The 17,412-nt window shown below is 47.5% G+C and overlaps 1 protein-coding gene across 2 annotated transcripts in view; it reads left to right on the forward strand.

Annotated features, from left to right (window-relative positions):
- Positions 1–2,056: 2,056 nt before the first annotated feature.
- Positions 2,057–17,412, forward strand: part of Gtpbp1 (GTP binding protein 1) — a 31,479-nt gene continuing 16,123 nt past the window's right edge. The window contains exons 1-2 of one of the 2 annotated variants that reach the window (NM_013818.2): positions 2,952–3,154; positions 6,212–6,323. In NM_013818.2, the coding sequence (NP_038846.2) occupies positions 2,963–3,154; positions 6,212–6,323 (304 nt within the window). In that variant the 5' untranslated portion in view covers positions 2,952–2,962. Of the gene's footprint in view, positions 3,155–6,211; positions 6,324–17,412 lie in introns of both variants that reach the window. The other variant, XM_006520450.2, reaches the window with a different exon arrangement.

Genomic DNA, 17,412 nt, shown 5'->3' on the forward strand with positions numbered 1-17,412 from the left:
TAGCCAACGCGGGCTGTTGGTCCGGTGGAGGTGCTTAGAGGTCGCGGAGCCGTTGTGCAGGGTTGTGGAGCTCCGCGGTAGCGGGGGAGGTCGACTTGTCGCTTCGCCGCAGCTCCGCCCCGGCGCCCACTCCCGCCTGGACGCCGCAGGGCCCTCCTCCCGGCAGAGTGCTTTCTTGAGCCCGGGCAGCGGCTGCCCTGGCCCACTTATGTTCATCAGATTTCCTAACACTTTACCGACGCGGTCGGGCGTAATCTTGGTTGGTGAACCCGACCGCCTCCAGTTTTCTTTGAGAGCTGAGGGCAAGACTCTCGCCGGGAGTCATATTTCAAATGGAAACCTGAGTTCTATTTCAGATCCTTGGTGTCGTATTCCAGTTCACTTCACACAAACCACTGCCCTTTTGATCAGCAACCTTCTCTTGATGGCTGTCACAAGCCTTCCTTTCTGTGTTTTCTTTTCCCTTCTGATCCTTCTTTTTAGACGTGTGTGTGTGTGCGCGTGTGTGTTCTCTAGTTCAGCTGGTCTCAAACTCATTACGTAACCAAGAATGTCCAATTTGTTCAGGGCAAGGGATCGAACCTTGGTAAATGCAAGACAAGCACTCTACCAACTAGAGCTCCGTATTTTGAGTTTAGCTGAGTACATTGTGTCCAAAGGCAGACTATTTACAGTTTCCCATGGGTTTAAATTAAGTCACTGTTTCTAACTTGCCTTCCTATCGGATTTTTGTTAGGGAAAACAACAGATTTGCACTTTCAAAGTAATGGTTTCTCTAATCCTCATGATCACCCCAATCAACAGTATTGTGCAACACATCTGAGAGATTACCACATGATAGGGCATCCTCTACCTAGACTACTTTTGAATTATCTTTTTGTGTGTGTGTGTGTGTAATGTGTAAACTACCAAACTGTTACAGTGTATTTACATAGGATTTATCTCCTAGGGACTTGCTGTTCAACCAGAATTATTGTAAACATCTATTAATTAACTGATGAGTAATTAATTATTGTTAAGCAAATTAGACTTTTTTTTTCTTTTTCAGGGAGAAAAATACAGCCCAAAGAAGTCGATCAAGTTGTTTGAAATCATTATGTCTATAGTGAATTAAGGGTTTGAGCTTGGACCAAATTGTTTTCAGAAAGAGAATGTAAAGATGATTAGGAATTACCTCTCAACTGTTACTTTTTATATTTATTCTCCAAAACATTCAATTCGAAAAGCAAGTATTCAGAATATATATCCTTTCTAGGCAAAGTCCTATAGTGAGAAGGACAGTCTTTCCCCCCAGCCAGATAGCAATGTATTCTGAAACTGAACTTTTTCTGGCCATACAATGCTAAATAGCAATCGAAGCAATAGAATTAATACAACTGTCACCTCTGATCACCCCCAGCCAAGCAGTGAGCAACCTCCAGTTGAATTCTTAATACTTGGGGATACTGTCAGAATCCACAGATATAGGGTTACGGTCCACAAGACTGCCTCTCACTTTAGGAGTCCGAATCTCTGGGTCTGGAGATATAGCTCAGAGTTTCAGAAGACCTGGGTTGGATTCCCAGTACCCTAATGGAGGCTAACAATCGTCTGCGACTCTAGTCCAAAAGGGTTCCGGTGCCCCATTTAGACTCTACAGGCCCTGCACAAAGGTGGCACACAGACATACACACACACACACACACACACACACACACACACACACCATTCATACAAAATAAAAACAAATCTCAGTAAAAAACCATTAAGGTCAGGTTTCCAGCAGCATCTGCTCACAGACTTGGTAGTACGTTAAAAATGAGGACAAGACTCTCCCCGAATTAGGTGACGGCTATATTGTACCCTTTTCCTTACTTACTATATACATCCTGTGGTCCAATCCCTAAATTTCTCGTACTTCCTCAGGCGGCTGCTCTTTTTTTTAATCTATTACCAGGAGGAGTGGCCAGGTCCAGCCAGCATAATTAGATCTTGGTAAAAAACAGAACTCACCTAATAGTCTAAATTTTTCAGACATTTGAAACGGGAATTTCAGGTACACGAACGGCGGGTTTTTTTTTTTTTTTTTGGACTGGGACTTTCCACAAGTGGCAACTGAAAAATAAGCCACAAGAAACTACCTTGACAGATCCTAGACCTGTGGCTCAGCTGTTCACCAAAAACGTGAGGGGATTTACGCTAGAGTTTGGGCTGTCAACATCTTTCTGTTCACTCAGTTGCTCTCCGAGGAGTCATGAATGGAACTCCCTGAGGTCAGCATTTAATTAATTGTCTTGGTCTGGCGGCTGTAATATTACCACTCCTGGAATACATAGCATCGATTCTACTATAAAAATTGCCTTGCGCATGCCAGCACGCCGGACACAGTGTTGCAGCAACTGCCTTCAATCATTCGGAGTGCCAGGCTCATTTCACAGTTTACTATCTGGGTATGCGGCGGCCAGACGCGCGGGACTTAGGGAGGACAAGATTGGGTCCCGCCCTTGTCCATCATTTTGAGAGGCTCCAGGCGGGACTGTTTTGCAGTATGATTTGGAGGCTGGCCCCGCCTCTGGAAAGTGAGGTGGGGAGTAAAGAATGGATGCCTCTTTTCATTGGATTGTTGTCAAGTCAGTCAAACCTCTGCTTCGCTCCCGTTGGCGGGAAGGATCCAGGCAGGTAGCGTGCACGCTGTGTTGGCCCCACTAGAGGTGGGACCAAGGCTCCCGACCACTACGACGTTTGTTGTTAGGGTTTTGGTCTCATTAATTATTCATTAAAGTATTTGAGAGAGCTGCGACGATTGGTAAATGAGAGACTGGGTCTTCTGTGTCTCCGCTAGAGATACGTGACAGTCTCGGGAGGCGGGGAAGCCGCGCATAAATTATTCTAACAAGAAGGGGCGGGGCCGAGCATAAATTAGTTAAATGAGCCAGGGAGGGAGGGCGGGCGGCCGGCTGCGAATTAGCTTAAGTTCTTAAAGATGGCGGCGGAGCGGAGTCGCTCCCCGGTCGACTCGCCGGTGCCGGCCTCGATGTTCGCCCCCGAGCCTAGCTCTCCGGGGGCGGCTCGGGCCGCCGCGGCCGCGGCCCGACTCCATGGCGGCTTCGATTCTGACTGCAGCGAGGACGGCGAGGCGCTCAACGGCGAGCCGGAGCTGGACCTCACCAGCAAGGTAGGCCCGGGAGGCGGCGGCGGGGCCAGGGGTACGCGGAGGGGCCGGACGGTCTCCGAGGCGACGGCGGGCAGCCGGCTGTCCAGTGGCACGGCTCACGGGAGCGCTGAAGGGATGCAGCCCGCCCACCTGCCGCTCTCCCGAACCTGCCGGGCCCGGGCCCACTCTCCGCACCGGGCAGCGTCCACCCGGCCTCCCGCGCTTCCCGCTCCCGCCTCGATCGCTGCCACTTGGCTCCGCCACGTGGAACGGGGTTCCCGACTCGGGCCGCGCGCCCTGTGTCCCTGTCCCCGTGTGGATCAGCCCGCCCTCCCCAGGAGGGGGGTCCCTGAGACGCAGGGTCTTCCTCTTCTAGGAGCATCCCGGAGGACCAAGTGTCAAGGTGGCTTGGGCAGGGGGCGGGATACTCACGAAGACAGGTAGCCAGTCTAAGGGGTGGCAGCCGTTTCTCTTCCTGGTCTCTGGAAAGTAAACAGAAAGTAGTTGCTCAGTCGGCGAGAATGATGTCCGAGGAGCGTCCTCTTTCCGTGTCCACCCAAATAAAATAAAAAGATGGGACCGACAAGATGGCTCAGCAGGTAAAGGGGCTTGCCTCCTAAGTTTGACAACCTCAGTTCGATCCCCAGGACTCACCTAGTGAAGGAGAGAACTGATTCGTACACCGTGGCACTCGTCGCCTTCCCACACCCTGCCTTGTTATAATTAAAAAAAAAAATAGGCATGACCCTCAGCCTTGCCACTTACGAGTGGAGCCACCTCTTGTATTCATGCAATATGGAAGGGCATCTTTAAGTAGCATCTTCTGCGGTGTTGAGAAGGTAGGCAGAAATGAAGATCTCACCACTTACTTGGCATTGTGGAAAATAAGAAAGTAACTATAAGATGTTACTGGTGTTTAGAAAGTGTCAAACATCACTAAAGAAACTGATGCCAAGGGAGGGACTGGGCTTCCCTTCCAACTGTTGCCATTAAAAGGGTCTGTGACCTTAGGAAACTTTCTTAACCTCTCACTTCTCCAGCATCTCATCAAGAAAATGCAGATGTGTTGCAAAAATTAGAAGAGAGCTGGGCAGTGGTGGTGCGTGCCTTTAATCCCAGCACTTGGGAGGCAGAGGCAGGTGGATTTCTGAGTTCGAGGCCAGCCTGGTCTACAGAGTGAGTTCCAGGACAGCCAGGGCTACACAGAGAAGCCCTGTCTCGCAAATTAAAAAAAATAAAAAAATTAGAAGAGAATGTTAAGACCCATTATAGTCCCAGATGCATATCAGAGACTCACTAAATGTTTGCACTAGATAGATGATGATTCCCTGTGAGGATTAAAAAGCAGCTGGTGGAAGATAGAGCAGCCCCACCCCCTGCGCTTTGTAGGATAATTACAATAGAGATTTTATGGAGCTTTGATGTCTGTGGTCATACTATGCTGAACGAGCCTGATCTCGTCTGATCTCGGAAGCTAAGCAGGCTCGGGTCTGATTACTACTTGGATGGGAGATTTTATGGTGCTTTGAAAATGTGACATCTCATGATGGCAATGCTACATAAAACTTGGCTCTAAACTGGAAAGAACCTTTGCCCCCAACCTAAGTAAGCAATTCCCAACTGTTCTTTCTCCTTCTAATCTCTGCTGGGCCCTTGGAAGCCAACTAGCATCTTTTGTCATGATGGTCCTGTCTAGTGCCTCTAATACCATCATAAGGGTGGCCAAGCTCAGGGAGACCTCCATCCAAGCAAAATGCTAGAGACAATGTAACACTGGCAGCATCTGGGTTACAATTCTAAACTCTGATGAGTCAAATGGCCTGTTGGAAATGTACTGACTAGATGTCAGTGCATGGTCAGGGAGCTGAAGAAACCTGAAAGCTCAGTGGGAAATTGGGACAGAGCTGTGAAGAGGGTGGGACCTCTTTGACCATTTTAGTTAATTGCCTGGAGTAAGGAACTGTTACTTCATCAAGGAGCTGGAGAAATCCTTTGAAATTGAGTGTGTGTGTATGTGTTGAAAACAAAAACTGACAGTGTGGAGGAGAGAAGGGTGAACTGAATAGATTTAAGTCTTGAAAAGAGTAGACATTAGGTATGTATACCCTCACTATATATAGCTAAATGAGAGGAGCTAAGGCTCTGAGAGCTTCCAGCAAGAAACACAGTTACTGATGAATGGTATGAGACTCATGCAAAGTTCTTGAAGAAATGACTTGTTGAAGATAACTGGAATGCATGTTAGTTGAGCCTGGCCTGGATGCTTTTGTTTTGAAGATGGGCTCTAATTCTATAGCCCAGGCTAGCTTCAGACTCATAGCAGTTTTCTTGCCTCAGGTATTCCAGCGCTGGTATTACAGACTTGAGCTAGCCCAGATGCTTTATATTTTACTCTCTAGATGAGAAGATTGAGATTCAGGGAGGTTAAGTTCTTTGTTCGAGGTCACATAGTCGTGGCTAGAGAAGGAAATCCACTTGCCTCATGGTAACGGGCCTCCCAAGTAAGTGGTTGATACTTTGTTATCGATAGGATTTGCCCAGCTGTGGTTCTATTAACACTAACCTTGGTGGCTGTAGGGTTTGGTTGACAGAGATAGCCTTCTGCAGGCAGTTTTCACTGTAGTAAGCGAGACAGACAAGGTAGACCAGAATTCTTCTGTTATTACGAGAGCATTGGGCTGTGGGTGGAGGGCATGGCTGTCAGTGAACAATCTGCCCTTGAACCCCCTGATGCACACTGCAGGCAGAAGACCACGCAGAAGTGCAGGACAGCTTCCTCACAGTGCCAGACTGTCTTCTCCCTCCCAGTCCTCTTGTGAAGCTACAGGAAGTGGGCTGTGTACGCCTTTCCTCCTACGGGTTGTGGCACAGACACAGACTCGTTTCAGTATATCGTCTGGGTCGTACAAGGCTGTTTCAGGAGGGACGGCGAGTGTGTGAGTGTGTAAGGGGCTGCGCAGCTGTGTCCCAGTCGGGTGCCCTGGGGTATGGTCAGGGTCTTTGGTCAGGCTGTTGACCAGCTTTAGCTGTGGCCCTTTCTAGTGAGTGTGGTTCTAAGGCTGTTGGTTTCTCTTCTAGCTGGTTCTAGTGAGCCCTACATCAGAGCAGTATGACAGCCTACTTCGGCAGATGTGGGAGAGGATGGACGAGGGATGCGGAGAGACCATATATGTCATTGGGCAGGGATCAGGTGAGCATAGTTTTCCTTTCTTGGTTTGAAACAATTTTTTAGGCGCCCATTTCCCCACCACCACCCTTTCCTCTCATGTGTCTCTTGTGTGGCCACACTGTAGTACCTGCAGGTCTGTCTGGAGGGTGGGACCAGCAACTGAATATCAGTTCCTGTGTTAGCAGTAAGGACAAATTTGGGGGTCCACCTGCCCAGGGGGCCCTAGAAATGCTTCCTCTCCACCTCAGGTTTCCTCATTGGCATGCAGGGAATTGAAGTGTTAAGCAAGGAAACCTCTTGTCTAAGGTAAGGGAGGAGGTCCTGGCTAGCTCTCGAATTAATCCTGCTTCCTCTCCAGCCCTGTCTATGGTTCTTTCTGCTTTCTCTTTCCTTCTTGGTTGGGGATCTCTGTGGTTCTTGAAACCAGCAAGGGGAAGACACTCAGGATTCCCCCCTTCTGTTGAGCTGTTGTGGTCCAGGCCGCACACTTCCCTCAGTCTGGATAGCTGTGATAACAGAGGTCCCTCCTGGCCCCTAGATCTCGTGAGGCTTGGAGACTTATGACCATTCTGATTGTTGTCCTTAAACCTACTTGTTCATTCTAATGGAGCTGACAGTTTTAGAGAAAGGCGGACCCCATGTCCCAGATGAGACTATGGTTTTGTCCAGCCCCTATCCCACCGTCCGGTCACTCATAGTTTTATACCCTCAATGCTGTAACCTACTTACTACCTTCATCTTTATTACAACATTATCTTTGCTGAAATGAAAACTGAAGTGGTTGAGGATCGCTTGCAAGAAGCCCAGGCCGGGCCTGTGTGCATCATTAGGGCCATTTTCTTTGCTTAGCAGACTTGCAGAAGGCAGAAACTAGTTGGTTGGCAGACTGAGTCTGAGTTAAGGAGCTCTTACAGGCCTTTTGCCAGGCTTGGGAATGCACGCCTGTGATCCTGCCACTCAGGAGGCTGAGGCAGGAGGATGGCCAATTCCAAACCATTCTGTCTAAAAATAAAAATATAAAGCAGACCGGAGGAGTAGCTCAGAGGCAGTGCTTCTTAGGCCTGGCTGAGTCTTCTGCAGTGGCAGAAAAAAAAAATTGTTCTTCAACTCTTTGACCTATGGTGTTAGGGATCTTCCAAATCTTGATGCTTTCCAAGTTCTTTGGGGCGCTTAAAATTTGTTTCCCTGGGCTTGTAGGTTAGCAGTAAGAGGCTCACCTAGTGTGTTCAAGGCCCTGCGCTCTATCCCTAGCAATGAAAAACCAAACAAATAAAAAAAAATAAAGCTGGTGGTTCTCAACCCCAAGGAGCAAAGATGACAACCAGGGACATAGACTTGGTTCCTGAATCCCACCATGACTGCTGCCTTATCTCCTTTCTCCTCCCCCTCCTGCCAACCCTACACTTAAAAGAAGGCATGGTTCAAGAGATAGGCTAAGGGGTCGTCTGCCAAGGCAGGGAGGGAGCCAGTCAGCATTGCCATGTGCCACTGGTTTAGAAAAGGCTTGTGTACTTGGTGATAAGAAATCATTGATTGCTCCTGTAAGCTTGACAGGTGCATCTCTGGCCTGCTCTAAGAAGATAGACCACTCATAGGTCACTTCCTGCGTTGTAGGAAGCCACATAAAGGTCAGTTGTGACAAGTGGTGGGGCGAGTCTGTAAAGACCCAGACTGTTCAGTATTTGTTTAAGTGTTTGTTTAAGAGGGGCTGGCCTGGGGGCTGGTGAGATGGCTCAGTGGGTAAGAGCACCTGACTGCTCTTCCGAACGTCTAGAGTTCAAATCCCAAGACAGCTACAGTGTACTTACATATAATAAACAAATCTTTAAATAAATAAATAAATAAATAAATAAATAAATAAATAAATAAATAAGGGGCTGGCCGTGAATTCTTGACGCTTTGACTTTGGCCTTGCCATGCCATGCAGAGTTTTTCTCCCATCCTTTAGTGCAGTCTGAATTTTACCATTGCCACCAACTCATACCTAATTAACCCTCCTTCAGAAGGAAGATGTCAGATCCTCCCTGGACCATCGCAGCACACCCCAGCATTAGCCACACATCATCTTGGTAACTCCTTCTGCTGGATTCTTTGGAGGCAGAGAGAGATCTCAACTGGTTAAACAAGTTGAGCATCAAACAGGACTGAGTCAATTACAAGGCCCCCAGAGGTCAGCTTCGTCTCCAGCTTCTTCCCTGTGAAGGTGTTGTACCCCTCCACTAGGGCCTTCCACTGTAGCCCTGGAGTAAAGGAGACTTTACTGGGAGAAATCTTTCCCAGATAAGCATATTAAAACCATGCACACCATCCAGGGGACTGTGCTATGCCTGTATGCTCTTCATTTAAGGTTAATGTTTTAGGAAGCAAGTCAGTAATGGTCCGGTGGTTTAGGGTCTGCAGCCTGGGAGGTCTGGGCTTGCCTGTTGACTGTTTTCCTTGCCTTAAAATGCAGGTAATGAGCTGGGGAGTATGCACTGCTCTTCCAGAGGTCTCAAAGTTCAGTTCCCATGCACACTTGGAAGCTCACAGCCACCCATAACTCCAGCTCCTGGGGATCTGATACTTTCAAGCACTTTCATGTGCCCATTCCCACACACACTTAATTAGAACTCAAATCTTTCAAAATAAATAGTACAAAAATATGAATAATGATCCCACGGTGCCCCGGTGAGTGCCGTGAGCACTCCAGGAGCGCCCTTGGCACAGAGGTGTTCGTGTTAGCACTGCCAGGTTTTCAGGGTCCAAGGTTGTAGCTGATTTACTATGGAATTGCTTTGCAAAGAGACCTCGACTGTTTCTAAGAAGTCATGGCTTGAGAGCTCATTTGGAGGTTCTAGCGGAGAGCACAGTTGTCTCATTATACCCATGACTGCCAATGGTTCTCTGTCAGGGAACTTTGCCCTCTTCTACTGAGCACAGCTCAGGGAGCACTGAGAGAGGGCGGGCATCCCTGCTTAGCCAGCCAGACCAGCCTAATCAACCCTGGTGATCAGTGGAGTGACAGATGGCACAGCAAGAGACACAGGCGTCAGCAACAGCCACACAAAGGAGCTGCTTTCCTGTGAACAGTGGCGATGGGCCGAGGAAACCCCATGCCCAGAGGCATGGTGGCATTGGAGGGCCAGATGTACTCTAGGAAGGAGAGGAGAATGTGAGGTCCAGGGATACTGAACAGGTGGGCAGGGTCCGCTTATGGTTCTTGAATGTCAGGCCAAAGAGCTGAGACTTATGTCCCCAAAGCCTGGGAAGCTGTCACTTGTATAGAAGAGTGTTGTGGGAAAGGTAAGCGAGCTGGCAGGACAGAAATCTGATGAGGGCTGGCACTGTCTTTAGTAATTGGACTCTGGCTTTTCTCCTTGGCTTTTGTCTACTCCTAACACAATGAAAGTGGTGCGTGCTAGACCAGGATAATGTGACCACCCAAGAGCTCTGATGGTCAAGGTGACATTGGTGCTGGCCCTAGCTTAGAAAGCAGCAGGGAGGTAGATAGTCTGGTGAGGATAGCAGTTTTCCCTAGTTCAGACAGCGCTAGAGCTCTGCTGTCATTCCGAACCCTCTGCCCTCTGCCCTCGGCCCCTCCTTGGTTCAGTTGTTTTATATTTTCTAGACATTTGAGTGCTTAAGGTAGGAAAACTATTCATCAGAAAATGGTTAAGATATAGTTCCCCGTCCTCAAGGTGCTTCTATAGCCTGGGCGGGGGAGGGGGGAGATGTGTGTAAAAAGACGTTTGCACAAGAGCAAGGAGTGGCAAGTGGCAAATGTTGCAAGGAGGGGCCGGTGTTTGTGGAGCCTCTGAACAGATGCTGATCGGCTGCTGTCTAGGGTGAAAAATGAGGGCAGAGCTAGGACTGTCCAGGACTTAGGATGAGTCTCCAGCCCCAACCCAGGGCCTTTGCACTGGGATAGAGCCCAGAGGGAGCCTGTGTTAAAGGATGTAGGATGACGGGGGCGGGGCTTAAGGGAATTGAACCTGGAAGGAATTCTGTTGGTTCTGGAAAGTCATTCAGAGATTCTGATGTGGAAATGGCAGTGTAAGCACTATGGTTTCTTTCTTTCTTCCTTTCTTTCTTTCTTTCTTTCTTTCTTTCTTTCTTTTTTGTTTGTTGTTTGTTTGTTTTGAGACAGGGTTTCTCTGTGTAGCCCTGGCTGCCCTGGAACTCACTTTGTAGACCAGGCTGGCCTCGAACTCAGAAATCCGCCTGCCTCTTCCTCCCGAGTGCACTATGGTTTCTTTGGGAGCTTACATGTGTGGGTGCTGTGCTGGATGGGCTGTGGGAGGTAGCACAGGGCAGGGGGGAGGCACACAGACGAGCTTCACTGAGATAAATTCTTTAGTAGAATATGGGCCTAAATTAGGCAGCAAAAGAACACCGTAAAGACCTGGGATTAGCAGGGCTGGGCTGATGAAAGGTTATGCTTATGTATGCATAGAAGCAGAAGCAAAATACTGTCTATATTAGAATGGGGACAGCAAGAGAAACAGAACAGCCAGTCAGAGAAAGCAACAGCAAGTGGGAAGGAAAAGCATTCAGGTTTGCAGTCAGAGGACCCCAGTTTACACTGCGGCCCCTCCACAGCCTCCTAGCTCCTAAGGATCTGCTTTCTGTTTACCCTGTTTGTCTTCCCTCCCTCCCCTCCCCTCCCCTCCCCTCCCCCCCCTCCCCTCCCCTCCCCTCCCTCCCCTCCCTTTTGTTTGTCTGAGGGGGGGACTCACATTTTTTTTTTTTTTTTTTAGATTTATTTATTTTATGTATATGAGTACACTGTTGCTGTCTTCAGACACACCAGAAGAGGGCGTCAGATCCCATGACAGATGGTTGTGAGCCACCATGTGGTTGCTGGGAATTGAACTCAGGACCTTTAGAAGAGCAGTCAGTGCTTTTAACCTCTGAGCCATCTCTCCAGCCCGAGCCTCACATTTATGATCCTCCTGCCTCATCCTCTCGGGTGCTGGAATTGTCAGGCTGTTTTCTTCACTATTAAAGGCAACAGCTCAGCCTGCCTTGCAGGGTTACAGGGAACGTACAGAGCTTTAGTGATGCTGAACATTTGTGTGCCACTGCTTAAAGGATGAGTGGGTGAACTGAGTATTAGACTTCTAGGGGTTCTCATTTAGGCCACTGGATTCCATGTGTTTCTGAAGTCTTGGCAGTGACAGTTGAGGCCATAGAAAGACGTAGCTGAAAGGAAAGGTTGGAGGAAGAGGAGGGTCTTTAGTGGGTGGATTAGCAGAGGCTGGCACTCAGGGCGATGGGGACAGGGGAGACAACAAGAGATCTCTGGCTGAATGGCGGGCAGGGTTGTAGCCTGGTGATGTTTGGTGACAGCAGCTCCTCTAGGAGGAGTTTGAAGCACCAGGGAGGAATGTCAGCAAGGGTTGGCTCATCTTCTGAGTCCCTTGGTGATCACAAGAGACAGTTGGTAGCTCAGAGTGTGAGCAGAGACAGTGACAGAGGAGTGGCTTTCTTTTCCTTGGAACAGATGAGCTTGTTTTGGGGACTTTGAGAGGGAGGAGGTAGAGCAGCAGGCTTGGCCTGGCAAGGTGTCTGGTTGGTAGAACAGAAGAGGGTACCTGTATTAGTCAGGGTTCTCTAGAGTCACAGAACTTATGAATAGTCTCTAAATAGTAAAGGAATTTATTGATGACTTACAGTAGGCAACGGAACACACCTTTAATCCCAGATGAAAGGCATAGCCCAGATTAAAGGTGTGTTCCTTAACTCGGAGATTCAATCTTCTGGAATCCATAGCCACTATGGCTCAAGATCTTCAAACCAAGATCCAGATAAGGATCTCCAAGCCTCCAGATAAGGGTCACTGGTGAGCCTTCCAATTCCGGATTGTAGTTCATTCCAAATATTGTCAAGTTGACAACCAGGAATAGCCACTACAATCCACCCCTTGTCAACTTGACACAAATAATATCTCATGTTCACATGAAACAATAACAAGGTTGTAAATACGCCTAACATGATATAACTATCCCTCGTACAATCGCAAACGCATTAGTAAATTTACAATGGGCATTCATATTACTTTATAATCCTCGTTTCTGCAACTGGTTACGTGGCCTTAATTGGTATTTATAACTACCTTCCTCTACTACCCATTCTGTATTTCCTTCACCTTCAGCCAGCACCTCAGCAGGTCTTGGCTCTTTTCCTGGAGGATTGACCCATACCTTCATTCCTGATGGGTCTGCGTCCTTTGTCATCCTGCTTGGATTAGGCTGTTGTAGTTTCCCATTGACTTTAATCACAGGACATGGTAGTACTAAGAGGCGCCCTAAGGGATCTCCTACACTCCAGACATAATCTTGCTTACCACCATTGTGAAGAGGTAATCCAATTTCTCCATGGTAATCTGGATCTATCACCCCTCCTAACACTGTTATTCCTTTTTTAGCCTGTTGGTTTAAGGGCATTAGAAGCCCAAAATGACCAGGGGGAAGTCTGAGCTTCCAGTTCAATGGAATGTTTGTTGTAGCTCCTGGTAGGAGGACTCCCCTCTCTGGAGCCAAAACTTCTAGGCCAGCAGAACCTAGAGTTATGGGGACAGGAAGCAAAAATTTTCCTAGAGGGTCACTAGGAGTGATAGTAAGTGGAACTATTCCGTTTTCCACCCCTTGATTCCTGGACCCATGAATCCTGGCTATGGGTGAAACTGTACCATATATCGAGCGCTGATTCAAAGCATATACTGCCTTCTGAAGAACTCTGCCCCAGCCTTCCAAGCTGTTACCACCTAATTGGCGCTGTAACTGCGTCTTCAAAAGGCCATTCCATCTTTCTATCAGACCAGCTGCTTCAGGATGATGGGGAACGTGGTAAGACCAGTGAATTCCATGATCGTGGGCCCACTGTCGTACTTCTCTGGCTGTGAAATGAGTTCCTTGGTCAGAAGCAATACTGTGTGGAATACCATGACGATAGATGAGGCATTCTGTCAGTCCGTGAATGGTGGTTTTAGCAGAGGCATTACGTGCAGGAAAGGCAAATCCATAACCAGAATAAGTATCTACTCCAGTAAGAACAAAACGCTGTCCTTTCCACGAAGGAAGTGGTCCAATGTAGTCAACCTGCCACCAGGTTGCTGGCTGGTCACCTCGAGGAATGGTGCCATATCTGGGGCTCAGTGTTTGTTTCTGCTGTTGGCAGATCTGGCAATCAGCAGCAGCAGTAGCCAGGTCAGCTTTGGTGAGTGGAAGCCCGTGTTGCTGAGCCCAAGCATAACCTCCATCTCGACCACCATGGCCACTTTGTTCATGTGCCCATTGAGCAATGACAGGGATGGCTGGGGAGAGAGGCTGATTGTCCACAGAACGGGTCATCTTATCCACTTGATTATTGAACTCCTCCTCAGCTGAAGTCACCTTTTGGTGAGCATTTACATGGGACACAAATATCTTCACATCCTTTGCCCATTTGGAGAGATCTATCCACATACTTCTTCCCCAGATGTCTTTCTCACCAATTTTCCAATTGTGATCTTTCCAAGTCCCTGACCATCCAGCCAATCCATTGGCTACAGCCCATGAGTCAGTGTATAATCGTACATCTGGCCATTTCTTCTTGCAAACAAACTGTAATACCATGTGTACTGCCCGAAGTTCTGCCCACTGTGAAGATTTCCCTTCACCTGTGTCTTTCAAGGTTGTCCCAGAAAGGGGTTGTAATGCTGCAGCTGTCCACTTCTGGGTGGTGCCTGCATAACGTGCAGAGCCATCAGTAAACCAGGCTCTAGTCTTCTCCTCTTCGGTCAGTTGATCATAGGGAACACCCCATGAGGCTATAGGTGCATGCTTGGCAGCAGATGGCATTGTAACAGGAATAGAAACCATAGGCATTTGAGCAACTTCTTCATGTAACTTGCTTGTGCCTTCAGGACCTGCTCTGGCCCGATCACGTATATACCACTTCCATTTGATAATAGACTGCTGCTGTGCACGTCCCACTTTATGACTTGCAGGGTCTGATAGTACCCAGCTCATGATGGGTAGTTCAGGTCGCATAGTGACTTGGTGTCCTATTGTCAGACGTTCAGTTTCCACTAAGGCCCAATAGCAGGCCAAGAGCTGTTTTTCAAAGGGAGAATAGTTGTCTGCAGATGATGGTAGAGCTTTGCTCCAAAATCCCAAAGGCCTTTTCTGTGATTCACCTACAGGGGCCTGCCAGAGGCTCCAAACAGCATCTCTATCAGCCACAGACACCTCAAGTACCATCGGATCTGCTGGGTCATATGGTCCAAGTGGTAGAGCAGCCTGCACAGCAGCCTGGACCTGTTGAAGGGCCTTCTCCTGTTCCAGGCCCCACACAAAGCTAGCAGCTTTCCGAGTCACTTGGTAAATAGGCCTAAGTAACACACCCAAGTGAGGGATGTGTTGTCTCCAGAATCCAAATAGACCCACTAAACGTTGTGCTTCTTTCTTGGTTGTAGGAGGGGCCAGGTGCAATAACTTATCTTTCACCTTAGAAGGAATATCTCTGCATGCCCCACACCACTGGACTCCTAAGAATTTCACTGAGGTAGATGGTCCTTGAATTTTGGTTGGATTTATTTCCCATCCTCTGATACGCATATGTGTTACCAATGAGTCCAAAGTGGTTGCTACTTCCTGCTCACTTGGTCCAATCAGCATAATGTCATCAATATAGTGCACCAATGTGATATTTTGTGGAAGATCCAAACGATCAAGATCCCTTCTAACTAAATTATGACACAGGGCAGGAGAGTTAATATATCCTTGAGGCAAAACTGTGAAGGTATACTGTTGGCCTTGCCAACTGAAAGCAAATTGCTTCTGGTGGTCCTTATGGACAGGTACTGAGAAGAAGGCATTTGCCAGATCAATAGCCGCATACCAGGTGCCAGGAGATGTGTTAATTTGCTCAAGTAAGGAAACTACATCTGGTACAGCAGCTGCAATTGGAGTTACTACCTGATTTAGTTTTCGGTAATCAACTGTCATTCTCCATGATCCATCTGTTTTCTGCACTGGCCAGATAGGAGAGTTAAATGGAGATGTGGTGGGAACCACCACCCCTGCATCTTTCAAGTCCTTGATAGTGGCAGTAATTTCTGCAATTCCTCCAGGAATACGATACTGTTTTTGATTCACTATTTTCTTTGGCAGAGGCAACTCTAAAGGCTTCCATTTGGCCTTTCCAACCATAATAGCCCTCACTCTACAGTTCAGGGAACCAATATGAGAATTCTGCCAATTTCTGAGTATATCTATCCCAATTATACATTCTGGAACTGGGGAAATCACCACAGGATGTGTCCGGGGACCTACTGGACCTACTGTGAGTCGGACATCAGTCAAAACTCCATTAATCACCTGCCCTCCATAAGCCCCTACTTTAACTGGAGGGCCACAATGTTTCTTGGGATCCCCTGGGATCAGTGTCAACTCAGAACCAGTATCCAGCAGACCCCGAAAAGTCTGATTATTTCCTTTTCCCCAGTGTACAGTTACCCTTGTAAAAGGCCGTAGGTCCCTCTGGGGAAGAACTGGAGAAAGGGTAACAGCAAAACCTTTGAGTGTCTTATCAAGATCCTTCCTCAGAGGAACCTGGCCACCCCTTCATTCAAGGGGTTCCGGATCTGCAAACTGTCTCAAGTCTGGAAATTGATTCACTGGCCGAGATTGCTGTTTACCACGATCTAATGTAGCCTTTCTTTCATTTGTTTGAGAATTTTTCTGCTTATACAGATCAAACAAATATGCAGTAGGCTTCCTATGTATTTCATTCCTGGAAACACCATGATTGATTAGCCAGTACCAAAGGTCCAAGCGAGTCATGCCATTATAAATTTCACCTCTCCTGTGCTGACCATTACTGGGTATGTTATTATAAACATTCTTTTGTCTACGCTGTCCATTATAATAACTAGAATCACCTTGTCTCGGGCGATTCAATGCTGCCACCTGGCCCTTGTTACCTCGGAATCTAACTAAACCCAGTGAATTTAATTCATCTAATTGAGCAGAAGCATCTCCAATGCTAAGATCTGGCACAAGGAAAAGGGAAAGAACAAAACCCTTCAAATGTGCTGGTGCCCCTCTCACCAATTTGCGTCTTATAGAGCTGGTGAAAGGCATATCTTCTGGACCTTCCCATTGTGGACAATTATGCTTTACACAATATATCCACTCTAGCATTGCAATTTCCCTAAGTCTTAAAATCCCTTCATCAACACTAAGCCATGGAATATCAGGCATCTCCAAGTCATTTCCAGTAGGCCATCTTTTGATAAACACCTCAGCCAACCATTCAAACAAACTTTTGACACCTTTTTTAACTATGCGAGCTTCCGTATTAAACCTAGAATCTCTACTCAGAGGACCCATGTCAATAAACTCAGCCTGCTCTAGTTTTATGTTCCTTCCACCCTTATCCCACACCCTTAAAATCCATTCCCACACATATTCACCAGGTTTCTGCTTGAATGAATTAGCAAACTCATTAAGCTCCTTAGTAGTGTAGCGAATTTCCTCATGGACTACACTTTCTACCTCCCCTCTAGGAGCCTGTTTTGCTTTGAGTCTGGTTACAGGTCTAGAAGAAACTATTGGTGGGCCGTGAGCAGACTCTGCAAAATTAATTTCCTCATGTGGGGAAGGCATTATTTCAAGAGGTGGGGCTGAGGGTACTACTTCCTCAGGTGGGGCAAACCCTTGAGAATCTGAGGATTCAAAATTCTCAGCTTCAACATGGTCTTCCCACACATCCCCATCCCATGTTGTAGGATCCCATTCTTTGCCAATTAGAGCCCTTACTTTAACTGTCGACACACTCTGAGGCTGAGATTTGAATTTTCGCTGTAGTTCAGCCAACCTTACAATGAGAGTTTCTGTTTGATTTTCTGCAACTTGAGCTCTATTGCTACAAGAGAGAAGATTCTCCTCAAGGACACACTTAGCAACTTTGAGATCGTTTACTTGTGTCTGGAGACTTTCGATTTTATCACACAACTCCTTCCTTTCATTCATCATTCTTTCCACAGATACTAAGAGCAGCCAGCCAGTAAAATCATTTTCCGATTTTTTCCCCATCTTGTAGAAAGCTTTGTGCACTGAATCACCTAATTCATTAAGAAAATCAA

Source organism: Mus musculus, chromosome 15, assembly GCF_000001635.26.
Source record: "Mus musculus strain C57BL/6J chromosome 15, GRCm38.p6 C57BL/6J".
NCBI lineage: Eukaryota > Metazoa > Chordata > Mammalia > Rodentia > Muridae > Mus > Mus musculus.